The sequence below is a fragment of the Ochotona princeps genome, chromosome 2 (assembly GCF_030435755.1).
Source record: "Ochotona princeps isolate mOchPri1 chromosome 2, mOchPri1.hap1, whole genome shotgun sequence".
Lineage (NCBI taxonomy): Eukaryota > Metazoa > Chordata > Mammalia > Lagomorpha > Ochotonidae > Ochotona > Ochotona princeps.
This window is the reverse complement of record NC_080833.1, coordinates 36,341,664-36,367,371: the sequence shown is the minus strand read 5'-3', so window position 1 is coordinate 36,367,371 and position 25,708 is coordinate 36,341,664. Positions and strand designations below refer to the sequence as shown.

The 25,708-nt window shown below is 44.3% G+C and overlaps 1 protein-coding gene across 3 annotated transcripts in view; it reads left to right on the top strand.

Annotated features, from left to right (window-relative positions):
• The first annotated feature begins 1,143 nt into the window (after positions 1 to 1,143).
• The window catches only part of PIK3R3 (phosphoinositide-3-kinase regulatory subunit 3), a 102,530-nt gene continuing 77,965 nt past the window's right edge, over positions 1,144 to 25,708 (top strand). The window contains exons 1-2 of one of the 3 annotated variants that reach the window (XM_058680665.1): positions 1,144 to 1,384; positions 2,226 to 2,335. In XM_058680665.1, coding sequence (XP_058536648.1) covers positions 2,230 to 2,335 — 106 coding nt within the window. In that variant the 5' untranslated portion in view covers positions 1,144 to 1,384; positions 2,226 to 2,229. Of the gene's footprint in view, positions 1,385 to 1,523; positions 2,336 to 25,708 lie in introns of those variants that run through there. The other 2 variants (XM_058680672.1, XM_058680677.1) reach the window with 2 other exon arrangements.

Below are 25,708 nucleotides of genomic sequence, written 5' to 3'. Positions count from 1 at the left end.
TCAGGGTAGGTTTTGCTAGGGCTTAAATCAGGTTGTCAAACACAATTGACTTTTTACTCCTGTGTAAAAAAAAAAAAAAAAAAAAAATATATATATATATATATATATATATTTTTTTTTTTTTTGCCTGCTCAGACTGTATTGTAGCATATGTGGATGGCAATTCCAGGCACAAATCTGCTTTCAGCTATTCAGTTTTCTCCAGCCAGTCAATCAGTAGTTTCTTGGAATGCACGGAGATAGTCAGCATTTTCAGGCCGGAACAGATCTCAGAGCTAGAAGCTTTGGGGGAGCCACTGGAGTTTGTGAGAAAGGGGATCTGTGAGGGAAATGGAACGGGACCCTTTTTGGTTAAAGATAGCCAACACCTGTGATATAGCTCGGAAATTACACATGCACTACATTTCCCAGCCATCCTTTTTCTGGCATGAGCTGAAAAGCTCCAACGGGCCGCCCCCTATTTGTTTCAGGTGTGGGGTTGCTGATCGGTTCAAAAGTTCTCGAGTGGAAGCTCAGAAGAACTGAGAGATACTTGCCGGAGAAATGCTGAACTGCTCTAAGGAAGCAGAAGCGATCGGTCTGAGCGAACAGCGTCGGGTACCCCTCTCATTGAGGGGTAACGGTCCTGTAGTGGGGCGGGCGATTTTGGCTTTTTTGACAACTTATCTTGTGTGTGTGTGTGTGTGTGTGTGTAGGGGACAGTCCTAGCACGGGGAGCAGATTGCAAGGAGGGACTCCGCGGCCAGAGGTCCGAGGAACCGAGGAGCGCGCAGCCACTGCGCCCGCGCTCCCCTCCCCCGCCGTTCGTCTCCGGGCAGAAGCGGCTCCCGCCAGCCCGTCCTCTCCCGCTTCCCAAGCGTCCCGGCGGACCGAGCCACAGCGGGAGCCCCGCCTGTCTCCGGGCAGCTTGAACCCCTGAGCGCTCGCCCAGCCTGTCAGTAACCGCCGTTAGCGCTTTCTTTCTTTCTTTCTTTTTTTTTTTTTTTCATCCTCTTTTCTTCCCTCTTCTGCCTTTGTCCCGCTTGGTAACTGGGCTCTGACCAATCGCTGTTTCACCGGCCGGCGCCGGCTCTCTCCTGATTGGCCCGCTCTGGGAGCGCAGCTGTCTCCCGCTCCTTCGCTGGAGCAAGGCAGACAAAAGACGCAGGCTCCAGGCTCCGGCAACCGGGATCAGCCAATCACCACCCGACTTAGCGCTCTCCCACCTCCTCCCTTCTCCCCACTCCCACCCGGCTTGGCTAGCGTGCTCCAGGCCCTGACTCCTGGCGTGCGGCCAGCGCCCGGACCGTACCATTCTGTTGAGACTTGGGGGGTGGGAAGAGACGCGCTGATTAAGGAACTGAGGCCTAGGGAGCAGAGGAGAGAATTGAAAGCCGAAATGGAGGTCAGTTTCTTGAACGTTTTCTTAGGCACCTGACAGAACCCTCAAGTACTTCTAGGCGGGAGACGGCGGAAGGGACGGTGGTGATGCTAGCCGTCCCTTTGCCCTACGCGGTTGGGTGGTGCCTCAGCGGGAGGGGGGAGTGGGGGCGGGGGAGGATGTCCCCTCCGCGTCGTTAAAATGAAACTCTAGTGGCTGGAGTCAGGGCAGAGCGTGAGGGGAGCCGGCGCAGGCGGGCCTGCTCGCACCCCGGCGGGAGCGCCCGGCTAAGCCGGGCTGACTGAACTCTCTCCCACAGCCCTGAATCCCGAGGCTGCGGCAGCTTCGGTTCGGAGCCCTGAGGGAGTTGCTCTGTGTAGACCATTGGGTTCCCGAAACTTGAACGCAACCCTCCATCCTTTTTTTTACGCCTGCCTTTGTCACTTCCCTAGCTTTCTCCCAGCGCGTTTTTTTTTTCCTTCCCTCTCTAGTCTCCCTCCGAAGGACCACAAAAGTGGCTTCCGCGGAAAGATTCAGAGGTGGCAGGAGATTTTTCTTTGGAGATACGACTGAGTGAAAAGATTTTTGGGAAGCCGTTTTTAAACACCCCCGACCCTCGAGCCTCTCTCTGTGTATCCTCTGAGGAGAGAAAAAAACACAAAAAAACCCGCAGCTTGAAAGTTCGAGGGGCATTTTGCCGGGTGCTGTGAGAGGAGAGAGGGAGTTGGCTGGACTTGTACCGGTCGTTGGAAGCCCCGAGGTCCATTTCCGTGTGGAACTTTTACAGATATATATTTTTAGATTTTTAAATATCAGATAAAAATATATGCTTTCTATATATTTTCTGACGACCTGCCCCTGACAGCGCGATGTACAATACGGTGTGGAGTATGGACCGCGATGACGCAGACTGGAGGGAGGTGATGATGCCCTATTCGACAGAACTGATATTTTATATTGAGATGGATCCTCCAGGTATTTGGGAGAAAAAAAAAGCTTTTTTTTTTTTTTTTTTAATTTTTTGGTGATGGGTGTGATGCGTATTTAACAAGCTCTTCATGATATTTGGAGGGCAGAAGTATTTCTAGGGGTAGTAGATTCGGGATGAGGGGTTTGCAATTAGAGCTGCAATAAAACTGCCTGTGGTTTACACATTAAAGTTTGCTATTAGGACGCTGATCCTATTGTCCTGCGAAGGTGGGGGTAGGGTTTGGAGCGGGAGTGGAAGGAAAGACCCCCCCCCAAGCACTTTTTTTTTTTCACTTTTTTGCTTTTGCATGTTGTTGAGGTTTTTGTCTTTTGTCGACTACCCCCTCTTCTCCGTCCCAATTAACAACAATTTCTACGCGCGAGGTGTTTTATATCCCACTCTTGGAGTCAGGCTTTCCCTTGGCGGGGGCGGGGCGGAGGGAAGGTAAGGGATATGAGGGGGGAATTCCATAAAGCTTATCGTTTCTCCATTTCCCTGATTTAGGTCCTTGTGTTTTACCTTGGTTAACTTCTGACACTGAGGTGCCTATATGGGTCTGCATTTTAAGACTCTGTTTCTGTTAGCGAAACCAAATGCCAGTTAGTGATTTTCAGGGACTGGGTGTTCTAACTCAGTCATGGCCTTCGTCTGAGGTTTTTCCTTTTCAGAATATAGTTACTCAGAGATCTATGGGCAGCGTTTGATCACTATTTAATTTATGGAAGAATGTTTAATATAACTTCAGTTCTCAGAAAAAAAAGAGGAACCTTTGTTTTAACTGGAGATATATGATATTGTACATATGTGTTCTAGATTCCTGTGCATGCAATGTGAAGTATACATATATTGTATTTTTGTTTTCTAGAGCTTTGTCTGAAGCCATTACAGACATTTTGTGTATCTGGAATAGAAAGGAAAGGAAAGGGAAGGAAAGGAAAGAAAAGGAAAGGAAAGGAAGAGAAAATGGAAAAGTTATTTTCTTTCCCATTTAAAATCTTCCTCATTTTAAGGTTATTAGCTGTCAGATTTTCAAACCTTGTTTGCAATTACAGAAGATGCTTTATATAACAATTTTGAATAAGTAGAGGGCCTTTGTGACTCGTGGTTTTTGTTGTGGATGAATTCATTATGCTTTAAAAAATATATTATAGCTAAGCCTACAGAATAAATTGTGTGTCATGGGGGAACATCACTTATTGTAATATTACGTGTTTTTGGAAATGTTGGAAAGGATTTGAGCCCACACATGTGTAATGAAGTAGAAATATGTCATATAGAAGGTATGTAGAAATTGTTTAATGTGGCCTTACAGAGAGTAGATTATCCTGGTTTTTCCCCCCATTAGTCATGGTATTTAACTGATACTATATTACAAACTACTGACCTAGAATGAGCCGTCTCCATTCCTAATGATCATTTAGAAGTTTTTCTTTTTTCTTTATTTTTAGAGCCTTCTTTACTTTTCTAAGTATGACTGCAATCCAGAGGCAGCTTTTCAGTGTTTTGTAAAGTTTGTAAAATTTGCCACCCATCTATTGTGTATGTCTCCCCCTTTGTTTCTCTCTAATGGTAAAGCATCACTTCTGTTAGATGCATTTGACGTTTATATGATTCTGCACTTAGTGCATCACTGGTACTTCTTGTGTAAAAAGTGAGTTTGGTAATTCTAGATTTCTGTTATTGCAAGAATTATATATTCATGCCATCTTAGAATCATACCATGGCATACAGCAGCTTGCCTTCCAGACATACAAAGAGAATATGTTGGGTGGGGAGATAAGTAGAGAGGAAGGGGAAAAAAATGAAGAAGGCAGTAGTGGTTGAAAAATATCGGTGAAGTTAAGTTTAGTGCGAGAACAATTTTAAGAAAAGTTGACTCTTACAATTAGGTAGAGATGTGAATCTTATGAGATTGTATAGAAAATTCTGATCTAAACTTTAATTTCCATAGCAATAAACTTTTGAACTTAAAAGTGTTTATCCTTGAATGAAATTGTATATACTGAGATTTTATTCATGGCATTGAAAGATATGTACATGGTGCTCTTTATTATCCATGTCATATCTATAATGTAGAATATGGTTAGTTATTACTGATGGCTTTTTAAAAGGGAATCACACTCGATTATGCTGAAGCATTGCCAATGAAATAAATGTTGTAATGGAAATAATGTGACATGCCAGCCTTGTTTTGTCTGATAAAATTAAGTTTTTGAAACATTTATAGCTAGAACTAAATCATCTGTGAAGTGGTTGCGGTATGTTTTGGGTCTGTATTTTTCCTGGTTTCCACTCCAATCCAGCTGTCATTATTTCTTTCCTGGACCAGTGTGATAGCATACTTAGAACCTCTTTCGCATTTCTACTCCGTTCCTTCCACAGTAATGTTAGTCTATCATTTGATGTTTTTACTTTCCAATGATACCTCTAAAGGTCTTTAAAAGTTTCCAATGGCCTTCCTTGGTCTACCAAACAAACAAACAAAAGCAAATCCTTTTATTTTTGTTTCCAAACTGATTTATAGTCTTTTCTGGAATCCATCAGAACCTGTGTGGAAGATAACTTTGTATTTGCTGTGTGCCTTGAATGTATGCTTCCCTGCACTCCCCCTGCCCCAACTTCTTGGGTTGCCTTTGGTGCCCAGCGTTCACTTGTTGGAATCTTACATGTATTTTGGACCTAGGTTAGTTACCTTCTGTGCCAGGTGTGTGTTCCCTGATCCCTTGTTGAAAGTCAGCCCTCCTTTCTTTTCACTCCCTCTTCAGGCACTTTTCAGATGGAATACCTCCATCTGACAGATGAACATTCTGTCTACTGCAGCTAGTGCGCTTGTTTGTATATGCTTCCCCTTATGGAATCATCGATCCACCTGGTTATGGTTATGAGCTTCTTAGCTTGCTTCAGGTCTTATAAGTAGTAGACAATTTAATGAATGTATATTGAATTAACGAATAACTAAGATGCACTCTTTCTTTCTAGCCTTTAGGTGTTTTTTCTTAACTTAAGATCCTTGGTCATTTCATTCCTTGGCTATTGTAATAGACCAGGATTAAATAACTTTGAATTAGACCTCTTTTGACTTAGGGACCTTAATTATAATGGTGCCAGTTTTTTTTTAATCTTGATTTTAGGCTGAACCATAAATGCTTAATTTTTATTTTTATTGCTTTTAGTGACCTAAAACAAAATTCTAAGAATGTATTTCCCTCCAGCCTTTTACATAAAACAGTTGTTAACCATGAATCCTCAAGGTTTCTAATAACTGCATGAATTGCTATGTTTACTATCACTTATTGATAATGTAAGAATTCAGAGGAATGCATAATGTCCATGTATTTTCCCGCAGTAGTAAAGATACTGTTTATAGGAGATATGAAACTTTTTTTTTCTAGAAATGTTAAGATCGTGGCACAAAGGAATTGGTTAGTCTTGTGAATTTGAGAATCGAGATTGTTCGGTAAAAAAGCAGTGGCTGGATAGGCTTCTCAGAGAGTCTCATTTCTGGTGTATGAAACTGCACAAAACTTGTGTATCATGGTCTGTTAACCTGCCACTTTGGTTCCAATGTTGTTATTTTTATTCTAGGAAAATTAAGTGATTTTTGAAAAATTAATAAATCTTACTGTTTAGTGTTGTTTGTAGACTTTGTTTTCTTCAAGAGAAACTTCTGGAATTATATTTAGAACAGCAAGTTTTCTTCAGTAGATAATTAGAAAATTAAAATTAAAAATTGTAATAATTTAGCAGAACTAAGCACAGAGAGGCCCAGAGAAGTGTATCTCAATTTTTTGGTCTTAGTATCCCTTTTAAACTTCCTGTCTCTTTTAATAAGACTTCTATATTTATTTGAAAAGCAGAGTTGAGAATGAGAGAGATATTTATCTGTGGGTTGGCTTCCCAAATGTCTGCAACATCTGGGCTAGACCAGGTTGAAGCCTGGAGTGGTAAACTCCAGCTTGGTCTCTGTCCTAGCTGGCAATGATCCAAGCACTTGGGCTGTCTCTGACTGCACTCTCAGGAGCATTAGCAGGGAACTGGTGTCTATACGGGATGCTGGAATCACAGACTGCAGCTTAACTTGCTGTGCTACAATGCTGGCTCACAGATTCTTAAGAATTATTGAATATCCCTGAAGATCTTTTATCTAAGTGTGTTAATATCTGTTTTTACTTACTATGTTAGAATAAGACTGAGCAATTTTGAAAAAGTTAATCTAAAAATAATAACTCCTTATGTGTCAACAGTAAAATGATTGTATTAAAAAATAAATGGGAAGAGTGATACTTTTATGTTTCTCCAGCTAGCTTCAATATCTGACTTGATGGGAAACATTGGTATTTGCACGTCTGCTCTTGCATTTCAGTTTGGAGAAAACCACTGTGCAGCTGGGAGATAATAAGAATAGAAAAGTCAAATAGTGTCTTAGTAGTAGTAGTAGTTTTGTCCTTTCAGATCCTCTGCAGGGGTGTTGAAGAGTGAACTTTGCCACGTTTTGACAAGTGCTAGTCCAGAGATTATCTGACTTGTTTGGTGGCTTACCTGGTCAAATATCATCTGACCTTGAAGTCAGATGAAAAGATTGTTTAGGGAAACTTACTTGCTTATCCTGGCATACTTGGTGTATTCAATGTGGTAAAATGTATTTATTTTTAAAAGATTTATTTGAAAGAACAAAAGAGCGAGAGAGAGAGAACTTCCAGCTACTGTCAGTGCCCAAGTGGCCACTACCAGGGTATAGGCTGGGGCCTATGCCAGATGGAAGCCAGGATCCAGGAACACCATCTAGGGCTCCCGTGTGAGTGACAGGGGCCCACAGTGCTTACACCATCATGGGTTGTCTTCTCAAACGTGTTAAGCTGGATTGGAAGTTGAACATCTGGGACTGGAAGCAGTGGTCATATATATAGGATGCTAGCACTGCAAACAGCAGCCTCAGTTGTAAAATAAAGATTAATTTAGTAAAATTTAAAATAACATTTTGATGGAGAACTGGTGTATTGATTGTGTGAAAATATGTGTTGAGGCTCACACTGAAAAATATCGATTATCTGTTATTATGTGGCTGGGCATCCTATTTCTGTGTTAATTTTTTTCAAATTAATTTATGTTAAAGGCAAAGTTACAGAGGTAGAAACTCTGTCTCTCCGTCTCTCTCTGTCTCTGCCTTTCTCTCTCTGTCTCTCTCTCTCTATTTCTCACACACACACACACACACACACACACACACACACACCCCTGGCTGGGATGAAGCCAGGAGCTTTGTTCTGGTCTTCCATGTGGATTGCAGGAGCCCAAGTATTTGAATATCTTCTGCTGCTTTCCCAGGCACATTAGCAGGGAAGTAGATTGGAAGTAAAACAGCCAGGACTTGAATGGGTGTCCACATGGGATGCCATTTGGCAGTGGCAGCTAATCTGCCTCTTCACAAGCTGGCCTCAAATGTTTCTTAACTGTGAACACTTGAATGATTCATCTTATTTAAATACTTCTCTTGTGTGTTGTAAGATATCTTCTGCTCAATTGACACTGTAGTATAGGAAAATGTTAATGGTATTATAGTACCTGGCATGTGTTAATATGATCATGATGGAAGTTGTGAGAAGTTGAAAAAGTTGAAAAAAAGCTAGTCATTGCTTTATTTAATAAGGTTAATAGTGCATGTAACTGTTAAAAGTTTGGTAATTATCCTACTTGATTATAGCTTTTGAATTTATTCTTATCACTGTTTTGATGCTGAATACCTTTATATATTTCTTAAACAGAAAAGTTAGTACATGTTTATGGTTGCCACAATTAAGGAGGTAGGCATAAAAAGAATTGCAAATACAATCTGATGCATTTTTTTGTTGGTATTAAAAAGGGAGGCAGCCTGATTGAATGGAAAGAGTAGATGATATGATTCCCAAGCTAGCTTTGCTTCTTATCCACCCTGCCTGAAGTTTTTGTGGTTAGTTCTTAACCTTGCTTTCTTTCTAGCTCTCTTTCCTTCTTCTTTTCTTTGTCTCTTTCTTTTTTCTTCCTTTTTTAAAAAAATTTTATTGTTTTTATTGGAAAGGCAGATTTACAGAGAGAAGAGACAGATCTTTCATCTTCTGGTTCACTCCCTAAATGACTGCAACAACTGGAGCTGAGCCAATCCAAAGCCAGGAGCTAGGAGTCTCTTCAGGATCTTCCATGTGGGTGCAGGGTCCCAAAGCTTTAGGCTGTCCTCGACTACTTCCCCAGGCCATAAGCAGGGAGCTGAATAGGAAGTGGAGCTGTTGGGACATTAACTGATGTCCATATGGGATGCTGGCACTGCGAGGAAGAGGATTAGCCAAGTTGAACTATCATGGTTGCCCCTAGTATTTAATCTTTCTGAGTGTTCTTTTTCTCTTTTATTAAGTTGAACTAATACTTATTTTGGAGAACTGTGGGGATCAGACTCATTGTTATCATATCTAGTATGTATCATAGTATGTATCAAGTACATTGTAGCTTGCATTTTAAGTCTTATTAATACTATCACAAGTCTGTGTGTGTGTGTGTTTTAATTAACTGAAAGACAGGGCAACTGAGAGAGTGAAACTGAGAGAGATCTTGGATCACTGTCTAAATGGTTGTTGGGCTGGCCCATCTGAAGCCACAGCCTGAAACTTCATTCGTGTTCCCTGCATGGGTGGCTATGGCTCAAGTACTTAGGCAACGTTCTACTGCTTTCTTAGGTTATTACTTGCTGGGCCAAGATGCTGGTCCTGTCTTTGTGTTTTCTTTTGCATTCAAAACCCTTGAACAAATTTTTCCCAAAATTTTCTTGTCTTTAATTGTTTAAACTGAGGCTGTGTTTCATCCATTTTATTTTTGTAATTTACATAGATTTTTTTTCAGATTATCTTTGTTGTTGTTGTTAAAAAAAAAGATTTATTTGAAATGCAAAGTGGCAGAAAAGAGGGAAAGACAGAGAGATCTTCTAGCCTCTGTTTCAATCTCCAAATGGCTGCAAGAGCCAGAGCTAGGCCAGGATGGAGCCAGGAACCAGGAGTTTGTCTGGGTCTCCTCTGTGGTGGCTGGGTTCCAAACTGGACTGCTTTTTGTTTTCCCAGATGCATTAGTAGGGAGGTGGGTTGGAAGCAGAACAGCTAGGACTCGTGTCACCTGCTGCACTGCAGAACGAGCCCCTTGAGAAAAACTGTATGAGTTTATGAAAATGTTACCTTAAATCACCTTTTTTCTTTTGGTTTCCATTGTTATTGTTCTAGTTCCTTGTCATCTCATATTTGAAATTTATAATAAAGGTAATAGTTGTAGACATTTGTTGATAATTATTCTAGTCTAAGAACTGTATTAAATGTTTTTATATTTGTCATTAGCCACACAATGACCTTGTAAAATAGGCACTGTTATTATTCTACCTTACAGATGGGAAACTAAGACTTAGGCTTAATAATTTATTAATAGCTCGCAGCTAGCAAGTAGCAGAGCAGGTCTGTCTGCTTGACTCTAAAGTCCAGATTCTTAACTACCAGCTACTAACTGGTTGTTCTGTTTCTAGTTTCTTCTTCCCCTGACCACGTAAGCTTATCCTGAATTCTTCAATCCAGATACTACTGCTAAAATATTATTTCTGCTCTCTTAACTTCCTACTCTGAAATAATCACAACACATTCTCCCTTCTTTTCTTCCTCCCTTCCTTCCTCTCTTCCTCCCTCTCTCCCTCCTGTTTGAAAGGCAGAGTGACAGGGAGAGACAGAGAGAGGTATCTTCTGTCTACTGATTGACTCCCCAAATGCCTGCAGACTCCGGGCTGGGCCAGACGGAAGTCAGGAACCACATATTGTTAGGATCTTCCCACATATTGTTAGGATCCAGAATACTTGGACTATTATACACCTTCCAGGTTTAGCAAGAAGCTGAATCTGAAGCACAGGCACGACTTGATCTCAGATACTCTAATAGAGGATGCCATATTCCAAGCAGTGTCTTAACCTGTTTACCACAACACCTACCCTGCCATTTTTTTAAGCAAACTAATTTTATTTTTAATATTGTTTACATAGTTGAGAGGGATGCATGCCCATGTGGACCTCTGATCAGGGTGGGGAAGGTTAGACATAGAAGAAGGTAGATGTCTAAGTTTTTTTTTTTTCCTTGTGTCTGCAGGGGAGGAGTGGGAGAGGGCAGCTCCTTGCTGTCAAAGTACATCAGCACCCAGGGATGGGGGATGGTGATCTGATGATTCCTTAATGTGGGGAAGAGTTCCAGTGGTGTTACCTGAGTGGTTTTGATAGCCCTGAGATGTTCTCAGTTTTGTTCCTTCAAGGGCTATTGATTGACAGAGTCTACTTTACTGCACCCATGGTCCCAGGAGCTTGGTGCAAAACTTGGTCAGGAGAATTGTCCACCCTGTTCTGTTTTCCATCCTCTGATGAGGCAGTTGAAGTCCCCTGCTGGCCCAGATGAACTGGTTGCCATGTCCCCTATGTGCATCTGGGCATGCTGTCCACTGCACAGGCAGCAGCAACTGAGGAGCCCAGTCCTGATACCTGGACTCCAAGGTTGGACCATACATCTTGTGTTTTCCCTGTGGCGGGAGTCTGATTCCAGTGGTGCAGTTGGGGAATTCCTCAGGCAATCTTGCCTGGGATGACCTCAGACTTGACACTTACGTGCACTAGCCAGCATACATACTGGCAGATGTAGCTTAGTCAGTTCCTTCTTAACCCTGTAGTTCACACGAATGTGCTATAGCCTAGCCCAGCCTAACTACAGACCCAGTCCATACCAATGGGTGCTACAGCCTAGTTGGGGTGACAGGCCCTGGAGCAGAGGCTATGTTCTTAAACTTGGTATATAAGGATCTTTAGTATTGTGGCACCAAATTATATTCACAGTTTTTTGTTAACCCTCTGTTTACATTTCTCCTCTAGCCCAGTGCTAAGAAACTACCTACTCATATCTTCAAGCTTTTGTTTATATTGCTTCTTACGTAGAATATGCTCATTCTACCCCATCTTTAAATCAGAAGCCTGTGTTCATCTCCTGCTTTATTTTAAAATGTTACTTACTTATTTACCTTGAGAGGCACAGGGAGACAGACAGAGGGATCCCATTTGCAGATTCACTCCCTAAGTGCCTCAAAGCTGAGGCCCTACTGAGCTAGAAGCCAGGAAGGAGCTCATCGGTCAGGTCTCTCACATGGATGACAAGTTCCCAGACTTGAGCTTTGAGGTCACCTGTGGTCTCCCAGGGTACTCCTTAGTGGGAGTAGGGCAGCGATGGAAGTCCAGGCACTGTGATATGGAGTGTGGGTGTCCCCAGCATGGCTTAACTGTAATGCCAAAAACCTTAAAACTCCCAGAATTCAAGCACTGTGTTTCTTTGTATGTGGGACTAATTTTAAAATTTTGACATGAAATCATATATTGAATTATTTCATGAATGTAACTTATCTCCCTAATAAGATAAGTTTTTTGAGGTCTTGTTATTATTTTTCATTTTCTTTTTTTTTTCCTTGAAATTTCCAGTGTCCGGGTATTTTATTAAATCTTAGGCCTGTGGATTCAATCAGCTTCATTTTGTGAATGTTGATATTATTTATTATCAGCATGTGGTCTTTGTTTTTAAATTTATTTTAGATTATTTGTTTTTGATTGGAAAGGTAGATAAGATTTACAGAGAGAAGGAGAGACAGAAAGATCTTCCATCTGCTGATTCACTCTCTAGATAGTTGCAATAGCTGGAGCTAAGCCAATCTGAAGCCAGGAGCCAGGAGCTTATTCTGAGTCTCCTGTGAGAGTGCAGGGTCCCAAGGCTTTGGCCATTCTCTACTGCTTTCCCAGACCACAAGCAGGGCGCTGGATGGGAAGTGGAGTGGCTGGGACACGAACCAGTACCCCGTGGGATCTGGACTTGTGCAAGGCGAGGATTTAGCCACTGAACCATTGTGCTGGGCCAAGCATGTCAAAAGATAATTTATTCTAATGAAAAAGTGCAATATTTAATGTTGTTATTAGCAAGATTTCGTTGGGAGTAAAAATGAATTTTGGTGAATTAGAAATTAGTGGTGGGCCCGGCATCATAGCTCAGTGGCTAATAAATCTTAAAAAAAAAATAAGGTTAATTTTATCCAGTATGGGGTGATTTGGAGACTTCACTTATCCAATATGCTATTGTACAATTAACCTTAGAATGTGTAGACTTGGGGTGAGTGTTGCTGAAGCCAGGAACTTCTGGATCTCCCACGCAGGTGCAGGGTCCCAAGGACTTGGGCCATCTTCGGCTGCTTTCCCAGACCACAAGCAGGGAGCTAGATGGGAAGTGGAGCAGCCAGAAAACAAACTGGCACCCATATGGGATGGTGGCAGATGCAAGGTGAGGACTTTAGTCACTAGGCCCTCTGTTTTATTTCTAGATCTGGCAATCCTAGTTTAGAAACTGTTAACTAGACACTTCCAGTACTTTATGCTATTTAGGAATATATGTGTGAGATGGTTAGTAGATATCAGAATACTTTTGGTTTAAAACCAGAAGATCCAACTCAAATTGGTTAAAGATCTGTAGGCTTTTGTAACCAAAAAGACTATAAAGAGTGTGAATGCCTCTGGCATGACTTGATCAAGGCTGTCATACTTTGACCCTTTTTGTGTGTGTGATTCTTTAGTCTTTGTGCTGTGTCAGCTTTGGTTCTCCGACTTAATGCCCTGGTAGTACAAATGGCTGCTCTTGGCTTCTGGGACTCCTTTCTCCTCATTTCTGGGAGAGAGGGAGGATGCTTCCCTTACATGTAACACAGAGATCTTGAGCTTCACAATGGTCAGATCACTCCTGTATTCCAGAGAATCACTGGGTAAGTTTTTCTGTCTAGACTAATAGTTCTTAAACTTGGGTATAAATGAGAACTACTTGGAGGGCTTGTTAAAATGTGATTGCTAGGCCCTGACTCCCCTTTTTCCCTTGCCCTTCCCCAAATTTTTGATTCAGTAACTCAGGATGGATTCCAAGAATTTCCCTTTGTAACAATTTGTTGGTCACAGACCAATGCTGTGTCAGATATCCCACTCCTAGAACTGGGGAAGGGGTCTGTTTTATCTATATTTATCAGTATTGGTTATGGAACAAGATACATTTTTGGAGAATTGATGATGGTGTCTGCTTAAGAGAGGATTATTGCTTTTTGTTATATAGCTTCCCTTCTCTCTTATTTAAGTAACAGCTTACTAGTTTTTCTCTTGGAACTTCTCCCTCCCTGTTGGTAGTTGATGTGCCTTGGGTGGACTTGACCTAATCCATTGGTGTAAGAGTGAACATGTGATCCAGGCCAGATCAAATGAGAGTACTTGGGTAGTTCCAGTGATTAACCTACACTGTCTTTGTATTGTAGTCAGTATGTGTTATAATTTACTGTTAAAGCTAGTCATATGAATATCATAATAACTCTTGTCTTTAAGGAATGCAGACTGTAATTAAAGAAGACCCATATGTTAACAAAAGCATGCAGCACTTCTCTATAACTGCCCCTGTTCTTTGTGGTTATCAGCTAATGCAAGAGTGCTTTCAAAAGTTCATGGAAAATGAGATTAAAAGACAACTATATTTTGGTGCCAGAAACTGAAATCCATATATAGTTTTTTCACAATACAGAGTTTAACAAACATTTTATAATACCATTGTACACATTTCCCTTTTATTGTATACTGTATTATCACATTTATGATCCATAACCACACTTACTGTGTAGTTTTGTTAGTTCTCATTAGATTATATGTCACATCAGAATAAGAACTGAGACTATTTGCTGGATTTCCAAAACCTAGCCCTATTTCTGGCATTTAGAAAATAGTCAGGAAATATTGGTTGAATCAGTGTTTGAGGCATGATAATACTGAGAAGCATGTGAAACAACAGAGAACGGTTGATTTGCTGGTGGAATAGTGGAGATGCTCCAGCAGCCATTGCATGGTTATTAAATCACCTTAAGTTTTGTTAAAGTAAAGTGTGCAAGATGAGGGTAGGGCAGATAAAATTCAGGCTACAAACAAACTCAGCTGTGTTTCTTTTTTTTTTTTTTTAAAGATTTATTTATTTTTATTACAAAGTCAGATGTACAGAGAGGAGGAGAGACAGAAAGGAAGATCTTCCGTCCGATGATTCACTCCACAAGTGAGCCACAATGGGCCGATGCGCACCAATCCGAAGCCGGGAACCAGGAACCTCTTCTCCCGGTCTCCCACGTGGGTGCAGGGTCCCAAAGCTTTGGGCCGTCCTCGACTGCTTTCCCAGGCCACAAGCAGGGAGCTGGATGGGAAGTGGAGCTGCGGGGATTAGAACCGGCGCCCATATGGGATCCCGGGGCGTTCAAGGTGAGGACTTTAGCTGCTAGGCCACACCATGCCCTCAGCTGTGTTTCAATGTCAGAATTCATCCTACAGGTAGTTATGGAATCTCTGGATGAATGGTTTAGCTTTTTTAAAAAAAGGTTTATTTTACTTGAAAGACTTACATCTGCATTGTTTCCATGTCTTTGCTATTGTAGATTGTGCTGCTGCAAATATAGGATTACAGATCTCTTTCTCATATGCAGATTTCACTTCCATTGGGTATATTCCTAGGAGCTGGGTCATATGGCAGCTTTATTTGCAGTTCTCCAAATTCTCCATACTGATTTCCACAGTGGTTATACTAGCCTACGCTCCCACCAGCAGTGAAAGAGGGTGCCTTTCTCATTACATCCACGCCAGCATGTGTTGTTAGCTGAGTTCTGAATGTAGGCCAGTCTCACTGGTGTTATATGGTACCTCAATGTGGTTTTCATTTGTATCTCTCCGATGGCTTGGGAGCCTGAGCATCTTTTCATATGTCTGTTAGTCATTTGAATCTGTTCTTTTGAAAAATGTCTTTCATTTCCTTTGCCCGTTTTGTTGCAGGGTTTTGTTTTTTTTTTTCTGCTGTCCCTGGGTTTCTGAAGCTCTTTGTTAATCCTGGGTATTAGTCCCCTATCACTTTTGTAGTGTTATCATTATACTTATTTTATCATTTGAAACAGACTTCCCACATCTGTTCATTCGCTTCCTAAATGCCCATTACAACTGGACCAGGATGAAGGCAGGAACCTAGAATTCAATCCAGATTACTCCCTTGAGCCATTCTTATTCTTTTAATAATTCATTTTATTTTTGATGATATTTACATAGTTTAGAGGGATACATCCCCATTTGGGCTGCTGATTAGGGTGGGGAGGATTGAGGAATGGAGAAAAGTGAATGAGACAACTGTTTCCAATTTCCTTTTTTTTTTTTAAGATTTATTTCTTTTTATTACAAAGTTAGATATACAGAGAAGAGAAGAGATAGAGAGGAAGATCTTCCGTCTGATGATTCACTCCACAAGTGAGCCGCAATGGGCCGGTGCTGCGACGATCCGAAGTCGGGAACCTGGAACCTCTTCCGGGTCTCCCATGTGGTTGCAGGGTCCCAAAGCTTTGGGCCGTCCTCCACTGCTTTCCCAGGCTACAAGCAGGGAGCTGGATGGGAAGTGGCACTGCCGGATTAGAACCAGAGCCCATATGGGATCCTGGGGCGTTCAAGGCGAGGACTTTAGCCGCAAGGCCATGCCGCCGGGCCCTCCAATTTCCTTTTGTTTCTCCTGTATCTGGGGAAAGTGGGGAGAGAAGGAAAGAAGGCTGCTCCAAGGAGCCCAACTGCATTGGTACCCAGGAATGGGGATGGCTACTCAATGTCATCCCTAGGTCCCCAGTATAGAGCATGTTCTGAGGGTACTGCTCAGGTGGTTTCAGTAGTACTGAGATGCTGTTGATTTTGTTGCTCCAAAGTTGTGGAAATTCTTCCAAGGTCCATTGGCTGACATAGTTCACCTTAGAGTTTCAGTTTATCCAGATACTTGCTGTCAAAGTTTGATCAGGAGAGCTGTCCAGTTTTTTTGCCTTCCAGTTTGTTCTGCTGTCCATTTGTTCTGCCCTCCATGCAGGCCTCAGTGAACTGGTCGTCCCCCATGTGCATATGGGCCTGCTGTCTGTCCACTGCACAGACCTTGGCAACCATGGAGACTCAGTTCTGACACACGCACTCCACGATCAGATGACAGATTCTGTGATTTTCCACTGTGATTGGAGTTTTGAGTCCAGTGGTCCAGTTTGGGGTTCCCCAAAAAAACCTTGTCTGAGCGACCCCAGACCTAACTCCTGGGTGTGCCAGCCTGTACAGGGTCCGGCTTAGTCTATCACCCACATCAACCTACACACACTCTAGTGGTCATACTCACCTGGTCAGTTCTGTTACCAACCACATCTCTTACGCAAACCAAGGTGTATTGCGGCCCAGCTTAACCCTGCCCACCCCACACTCAGCCCCCATGCACACCAGTGGGAACTGCAGCCTAGTTGGAGCGACCCCCAGTAACCCCTGCTCCTAGCCACAGGTCTTGCATGTCCTGGTGGTTGCTCTGATCCAGCCAGGCATAACCCATTATCCAGCTTGGTCTTTGCCATCACATGCTGCAGCCTGGCCTGGCCTGGCCTGCTCTGCTCCCAGTCTCAACTCTTGCTGGGGGGTGCTGCAGCCTAGCCCTGCCCAATGCCCCCATCCCTGGTTTTCATGCAAATGAGTAGGTGTGATAACCTAGCCCATCCTGGCATGGTCCACACCCCATCCTGGCTCCTGTGCATGCCAGTGTGTTATCATTTGGCCTGGCCCTTCCAAATCTGCCCCTGTCCCCTGCCAGCCAACGCACATACCTGCTGACAAGTGAAGCAGCCCTGCCCTGCCTGACCGGCACCCATGTGCTCACTAGCAGGAGCAATGGCCCATCAGGGGAGTTCCCCAAGCTCCCCCCCAGGCCTAGTCCCAGACCCAGTTCTCATGTGTGCCAGTTGGTGCTAGAGGCCCTAACCTAGCACAGTGTTCCCCCCCAGTCTAGGCCTTTGTACTGGTTGATATTGTGGCCTGGCCTACCTCACATCCAATTCTTGGGTGTACCTATGGGTGCCACAGCCTGGACCGGCTTGACCTGTTCCCAACACCAGTACCCATGAGTGTTGGTGAGTTCCATGGTCATGCCTAGCTCAGCGTGTCTCCCCACTTTACCCTTGAGCAAACCAGCTGGTATGGCAGTCCCACAGGGTTAGCCCATGATCCCCCACAGAATCTGCTCCTAGACCCAGTTTTCTCATGTGCTAGTTAGTGTGATGGGCCAGCACTACATGGTCTACTCCCTGCCCCAGCACTTCACTGGTGGGTACTGTGGCATAGCCCTGCCAGGCAGGCTGCCCCATTCATGGCTTTTGTGTGTGCCAGTAGGGGGTGGTTGATAGCAACAATCCCAGTTCAGGTCTCCTATGTGGATGGGTGTATTGGTTTGGCCCCCAAAGATCTTCTGGTTTCCTTCTAAACCACCTGGTCTCAGTACCCTTGCTTCAAGTGCTGTAGCCTGGTTGGTGGAAGTCCCCCAGAAGTCACTCCTCACCTATCATGTTCTCCCTTAGCAGTCCTCCCTCCCACAGACTCCTTCCCTGAACAATCCACAGTACCCCCCATGTCCACAAGTATACAGATCCCCAAGCCTAGTCCTCTGGCCATGTGCCTTGCCAGCCTGGGCCATGCCTACCTACCCAGGGCTCACACATACTCTTGTGTGGGACTCCAGTCCCTGTCTGCTGGTGTGCCACCATCTACCCCTACGTATCTTAAAAAACAAAACAAAAACCAAAAAAATAGGCAACTATGCTGGCACACTGGTATAGTTAACACAGACTTGGCATTAACCAGGCCCAGAATGCCTGATGCTGTTAGCTGCTTTTCTCCCAGCAGTGTAACACTTGCCTAGGTACACTGCAACCTAGGCAGTTGCATACTGCTAGGGTCCTTGAGCCAGTCTTGTTTTTTCCCAAGGTGTGCATTAACAGGAAGCTATAATTGGAAGCAGAGCTGTGACTTGAACCAAGGCACTCTGAGGTAGATTAGGAGAGTCAAGTGGCATCTTAACCTGGATGCCAAATGCCAACCATGCTCCTCCTTTTTGAAAACAAGTATGTGTCAAGGCAGCATTGTGGTGCAGTAGGTTAAGCCTCTGGCATAATGTGGGATCCCTTATGAGTACTGGTTCAAGTCCTGGCTGCTCCTTTTCTAATGCAACTCCCTGCTAATATATATATATACCTAGGAAAGCAGCAGAAGGTGGGCCAAATGATTTGGCCCCTGATCCCTATGTGGAATATTTGGTTGAAATTCTAGGTGCCTGACTTTAGCCTTGCCATTGCAGCCATTTAGGGAATGAGCCAGTGGGTGGAAGATATTTCTCTTTGTCTGTTGTTTGCTATCTCTCTTTTAAACAGATTTGTCTTACAAGAAAAACAATTCTTAAGATTCATAAGTTAGGTTCAGTACTGGTGGAACTGTGAATTGCTGCAACCATTTAGGAAGGTTTGACAATATTTAGTAAAATTGCTGTTCTGGGAGTCTTGTGTAGAAATGAAAGCATCAAAAAACAAAGAGAAAAAAAAAGAAATGAAAGCATCAACATGTAGAGGTGTTTGTGTGACATGTTTTTGTAACATGGTTTTTAATGGCAGATACTAGAGTTAGCTTGAATGTCCATCCAGAGTGGGTATGAATATATAAAATATGATGTGCATATATTGTGGAATAACTTGCAACTCAAAGAGAATTATTAAATCTGCATGCACTGACCTCGAGGGAAGTGTGTGATTGTAGAGTAGACAAGTAAATTACAAAGAGATGTATATAATAAGATACCATTTTTATAAAGCAGGGAAGAATGTGTTTTGTATCCTTGTTAAGGATTATATGAATGTAGAGAAAAGTGTGAAGTTTTATTTTATTCCAGGAATAATATAGCAGTGAACAAAAGAAAGTCCCTACCTTAAGTGGGAGGGTATATGACAGTAAACGAATTCAGAAGTAAATATGCAGTGTGTTAGGTGGAAATAAGTATGGAAGGCAGGGGAGGAATAGATATTTTGCTGCTTTAACCTTACTATAATACATACTAAGTATGTAGAACCTAAAATTCAGTTCATTGACTTAATGTAAAGTCGATAGTCAGAGTACTACCACATAGGTAAAACCAGATGGTTAAGAGGCCTATGTCCCATATTAGCATACCTGGGTCTTGGCTCCTAACTCAGACCCTGGGTAGCAGTGGTGATGGCTCAAGTGATTGGGTTCTGTTACCACAGGAGAGACTTGGATTGAGTTACCTGCTTTCAGCTTTGGCTCCTGGCATTGTGGGCATTTGGGGAGTGAGCTAGCCAAAGGGAAAACTGTCTCTCCCTCTGTTCCCCTCCCACATCTACTCTTTTCCTCTTCTCCCTCTCTTCTGGTCTTCCTCTCCCCCCTCTGCTGTGTGTCTGTCTCTTAAAAAAATATTGAAGCCAGCTGCCCTTCTCAGATTATATTCTCCTTCTGCCCATCAGAAGTGAACTATTGACTTGTTATGGTAGTTACTTCTCTGTTTTCTTTATAGTTGCATCTCTAAGAATTCATTTTTACCTGTTTTTGAATTTTATGTATGTAGGATTGCATGTATGTTTTTTCATTAATCATTCATGTGTTTTTCATTCATCATTATGTTGTCATCGACGATGTTTTTATATAATTGTAGTTTTTTATTTGTTGTTTTGCAGTTCCTTGTATTAACTCCTCATTACAGTTGCTTCTCTTCTAGTTTGTTGAAGCAGTGAGTGACAACGTTGCCATAGTCATGTCTGAAGTGGCTGGCTATGAATGCTCCCAGCTCCACATTCATCCGAAGGACACTTGCAGTGCAGGCGACTGGTTTTACTGTGGTACTTGAGGACAGCAGCTTCACCTGCTTTGTCTCTGCAGTGTTGTAGGGCTTTCTCCTTCTCCTGGCATTACCATGAAGAGTGGACTCCTTGTGAATGTTGTCAGATAAAGTCAGTCTTTGCTGATTAGGGAGCTTCCTCCCTTATCATAGGTTCGACCTTGACATTTTCTGTTGTGTTGAGGGTTCAGACATTTTCTGTTGTGTTGAGTGTGATGATCTTCCACATGAAGGTTTTTTTTTTAAAGATTTCTTAATTTTTAATTGCAAAGTCAGATATACAGAGAGGAGGAGAGACAGAGGGGAAGATCTTCTGTCTGATGATTCACTCCCCAAGTGACTGCAACGGCCGGTGCTATGTCGATCCAAAGCCAGGAACCAGGAACCTCTTCCAGGTCTCCCACGCGGGTGCAGGGTCCCAAGGCTTTGGGCTGTCCTCAACTGCTTTCCCAGGCCACAAGCAGGGAGCTGGATGGGAAGTGGAGCTGCCGGGATTAGCACCGGCGCCCATATGGGATCCCGGAGCGTTCATGGCGAGGACTTTAGCCACTACGCTAGGCCATGCCGCCAGGCCCCACATGAAGGTTTTTAGCAAGATCTGCATTGGTGGTGGACTCACTGCCGATGGTGGACGCAAAATGAAGAGCCAATAGTTTCTTTTTCTTCCTGTGATTATGATTGTTTTCTACACCACAGGTTCTTTCTTTCTTTTTTGAAACTCTTCTTTTTTTTTTTTTTTTTTAGATATTTATTTTTATTGGAAAGCCAGATATACAGAGAGGAGGAAAGACAGAGAGAAAGATCTTCTGTCCGTTGATTCACTCCCAAAGTGGTCACAATGGCTGGAGCTGAGCTGATCCGAAGCCAGGAGTCAGGAGCCAGGAGCTTCTTCCAGGTCTCCCACATGGGTGCAGGGTCCCAAAGCCTTGGGCTGTCCTCGACTATTTTCCCAGGCCACAAGCAGGGTTGCCGGGATTAGAACCGGCACCCATATGGGATCCCAGCACATATGAGGTGAGGCCTTTAGCCTTAGGTTATTGCACCAGGCCCACCACAGGTTGTTTCTACAGCTCGTAGATACTTGAGTAGTTTCAGTGCTGCTTTGAACATTTTCACATGTATACTCTGTTATCTATGGAATATGTGTCTCAAATTCAGAGTTCTGGTTTATGGAACCGTGTATGTTACTCATTTCCCTCTTTGACAATATATGAAATTTACTTTATATCTGCAGTAACCTTAAGTATTGTTAGACATTTACATTTTCTCAAATTATAAGTGTGTATAGTAGCAGCTCATTGTACTCTTAAGTCAATTTTCATCTTTCTTATTTCTTAAATTGGTCATCTTTTCCTTTGTTAGTCATTTCAAAAGTCATTTGGTTTTCTTTCATAAAATGACTTCATGACCTTTTTTTTTAAGATTTATTTATTTTTTTTATTGAAAATACAGATTTACACAGAGAGTGAGAGACAAAGAGCAAGATCTTCCATCTGCTGGTCACTCTAAGAGGCTGCAACGGCTGGAGCTGCACCAATCTGAAGCCAGGAGCCCAGAGCCTCTTCATGGTCTCCCACATGGGTGCAGTGTCCCAAGGCCTTGGGCCGTCCTCCACTGCTTTCCCAGGCCACAAGCAGGGAGCTGGATGGGAAGTGGAGCTGCTGGGATATGAACCAGTGCCTTTATGGGATGCTGACGCATGCAAGGCGAGGACTTTAGCCAAAAAGCTATTGGGTGTGGGTCCTTGTTTTTTTTTTTTTTTTTTGATTGGTTTGAAGGATTTACAGAACTGAATATCAGCCCTTTATCTGTTGTATGTGTTGCAAACATTTTCTCTCATTTAAGCTGGCATTTTGAGCTGAAATCTAATGGAAGTCAGAAAATGAACCATGAGGGCAGCTGAAGGCAAGGTGTTCCTGGTATATAAGGATCAACCACAAGGACTTTCAAGAGGGGACCTGATGCGGTAGCCTAGTGGCTGAAGTTCTCGCATTGTACGTGCCAGGATCCCACATGGGTGCTCGTTCTAATCCCAGTGGCCCTGCTTCCCATCCAGTTCCCTGCTTGTGGCCTGGGAAAGCAGCCGAGGATGGCCCAAAGCCTTGGGACCCTGCACCCGCGTGGGAGACCTGGAGGAAGCTCTGGACTCCTGGCTTCAGATCAGCGCAGCTCCAGTTGTTGCGGCCACTTGGGGAGTGAACCAGCAGATGGATGGTCTTCCTCTCTGTGTCTCCTCCTCTCTCTATATCTGACTTTCCAATAAAAATAAATAAACCTAAAAAAAAGTGGACTATGAAATCCACTGCTGATGCAAGGGGATGCAAAAACTTCATGGGAGGGGTTGGTGCTGTGACGTATGAAGTTAGGCTTCCTCCTGCAATGCTGGCATCCGGTGCTGGCTGTTGCATTTCCTATCCAGCTCCCTGCGGTGGAAGTGGGAGCAAATACTTGAACCCCGGCACTCACGTGGGAGACACAGGGAGTTCTAGCCTCCTGATTTCAGCCTGTACAATCACAGTTATTGCAGCCATTTGGGGAATGAATTCGGAGATTTCTGGAAGATAAATCTTTCCCTCTGTCTCTGTAAATTCTGCCTTTCAAATGCATAAATAATTTTCAAATGTATTTAAAAGGAAATGATTTAAAAATGTTTTAAAGATTTATTTATTTTCATTGGAAAGCAGATTTACAGAAAGGAGACAGAAAAAGGTCTTCTCTCTGCTGGTTCACTCCCTAAATTTCTGCGATGGCCAGAGCTGAGCCAATCCAATGCCAGTAGCTTCTTCTGAGTCTGCCCATCCTGGGTTGTGCTCTGAGTGTGCTCCATCCTGGGTTGTTCAGTCTGTCCCACATACCATTTAGCTCTCATACATGTCAATGGGCATTGAAGCCTAGTTCAACCCAACCAGCCCCACTTTCCAGTCCACACACATGCTGGCGAGTACCTTTCTGTCTAGCCACCCCTACCACTGTCCTGGTTTTCATGTTTTCCAGTGGGAGTGGTAATCCAAGAGGGAGGCGCCCACTATTTCCCTTCTAGGCCACTCCCACTCCCAGATCATGCACTCTCCAGCTGGTTCTGCAGTTTAACTTGACAGAATTAGCCCCCAGTGCCAGCCTGTGCCAGCTGATGCTGTGGCAAAACCCAACCAACACTTACCCACTCTGATTTATGCTTGCACTGGTCAGAACAGACATCCCAGCCTGGCTTTTCCCTGATGTAGCTCACATGAGGTCAACAGGTGTTGTAGCCCTGCCTGGTCTGGTCTGGTCTGCCCCATCCCAGTTGATGCTCTCCAATAGGAGTGGCTGTCCACCAGGGGTGCCCTCCACGTTCCCCCATCAGCTTTGCCCCCTGGTTCCCTGGTTCTCACATGTCCTAGTTGGGTGCTGAGGCCCAGTCTGGCTTGGTCCTCCTCACCTCGGCATTTGCCAGTGGGTGTTGTAGCCTGGCCTGGCCCAGCCCAATTCCAGCTGATGCTGGTGGGGTTTACAGCCTAGCCCAGCCCAGCAGGCACCCAGTTCCAGCCATAATGTGTACTGTTATGTGTTGCATCTGATCCTGTCCCGACCCGCACTCTGTTCTGGTGCTTGGATTCGCCAGCAGGTGAGGTGAACTGGTTCAGCCTGGTCTGCCCCTGATCTATGCCAAATGTATGCTGGTGGGTATCTTTTTCTGGGATGCTCTGGGTTGTTCCCTATCATGGTTCTTGTGGTCACCTGTAGGGACTGTGTCCTGACTTGGAGTTTCCCAAGCTCCTCCATCAAAACTTCTCCCTGTGGCAGTTCTTGCACATACCAGTGGGTCCATGAGCCAGCCCTACTTAGTCCACCTCCTGTCCTGGCAGTAACAGTGGGCTTCCCTGACTGGCCTTCACCCTATTCTGTTTCTTACTGTTGGATGATTCAGCCCAGCCAAGGCTCGTCCATACCCAGACACTGCTCACACATGGCTCAGTAGGGACACAGACCCAGCCTAGTCTGCCCTACATCTACCCAGGTTCTCCAGAGCATTAATTGGTGCTGCAGTCTAGCCCAGCTAGACTGTGCGAACAGCCCCAGTTTATACTTGTGCCAAGGGAGACTGTAGCCATATCCAGACCAGACTGCAGCCCCACTCTGGCCCCAGCGCTTACCAGTGGGAACCCCAACCCAGCAAGGGTGTACTCTCACAGCTTCCCAACCGGGCCTATTCCCAGCCCTAGATTACGTGCATGCCAGTGGTTGCTCTGACACAGTTGGCATAGCCCCTCACCTGTCTTGTCCTTCCCCTTCGATGATGTGGCCTAGTATCCCTGGCTTTTGCAGACTGGTCGGTGTAAGAGCCTAGCTCGGCATGACCTGTGCTCCATCCTGATTTCTGTTCTTCCGTATGAATTAAGGTTTGCTTGGCCCTGCCTGGTCTGCCCCCTTCCAGTTGCAGCTCGGCCCACCCCACATCCTGTTTTAGGATGCACATTTGGGTGCTGCTGCCTTGACCTGCCCAGACTGTTGTTGGTTCCTTTACCCGTGAGTGATGGCAGGTTCCGTGGTCACGCCTAGCTCAGCCTGTCACCACTGCAACTCTTGAGCTAACTAGCAGGATTTGGATTTCCATAGGGTTGGCCCCTCACATCCCCCACAGAATCTACACACAGACCTGGTTCTCTCACGCATTCTGGTTCATGTCATGGTCCTGCCAAGTGTGACTCGTCCCCTGTTCCAACATTGAGTCAGGTACTGGGATCTAGTCCTGCCAGACAGGCCCCTAGCCATAGCTTTCATGTAGACTGGTGTGTGGCAGTCAGTGATGCCTAATGCTAACAGCCCATCTCAGGATTCCCATGTGGACTGGGAAACCAGTCTGGCCCAAATAGATCTTATGGACTGTTCCCTCCAAGCCACCAGGTCTCAGTCTCCACCCTTGCCAGCAAGTTCCGTGACTCTGTTGCTGGAAGTCATACAGGGTTCTTCCCTCACCTACACTCACATTGGCCTTATCCATGGAGGTTCCTAGGCAGCAACTACATACCCTAAAAACCCTAGAGCTCGCCATTGGGTATCCAGCAGACAGAGCCTGGCACCCAATGGGCACACTGGCCACCCAAAGCCTAGGACGTGGTCACCGTGTGGTGGCAGTGACCATGGCCTGAGTCCGAGGCATTGGGTCTGACCTGGCTCAGGTACTCTCTGCAAGCAGGTCGCCACCGCTGTGGAGGGCTGTTGTCACCTGAACTGCCAAGGTCGAACTCCCACCCCCTAGTTTCTTGCTGCCACAGGTAGTGGTTGCAGGAACGGGCTAGAAGCCTAATCCTATCCCAGGATTCCCTCATGGCATACTCACCATGGAGGGAGAAATCTCTCTTTCCGGCCTCCCAGCAGTCCAGACTCCCTCACCACGTGGCAGTGGTGCCCATGGGCTGAATCCCAGGCATTGGGTCCGACCTGGCTCTGGTGCTCTCTGCAAGCAGGTTGCCACCTCTGTGGAGGGCTGCTGTCACCCGAGCCGCCAAGGTTGAACTCTCCAAAATTTCCTTTTTTGTTAATGCTAAAAAATATTGTGTTGTAAGCATACATTGCATTTTGTTTATTCGTTCATCTGC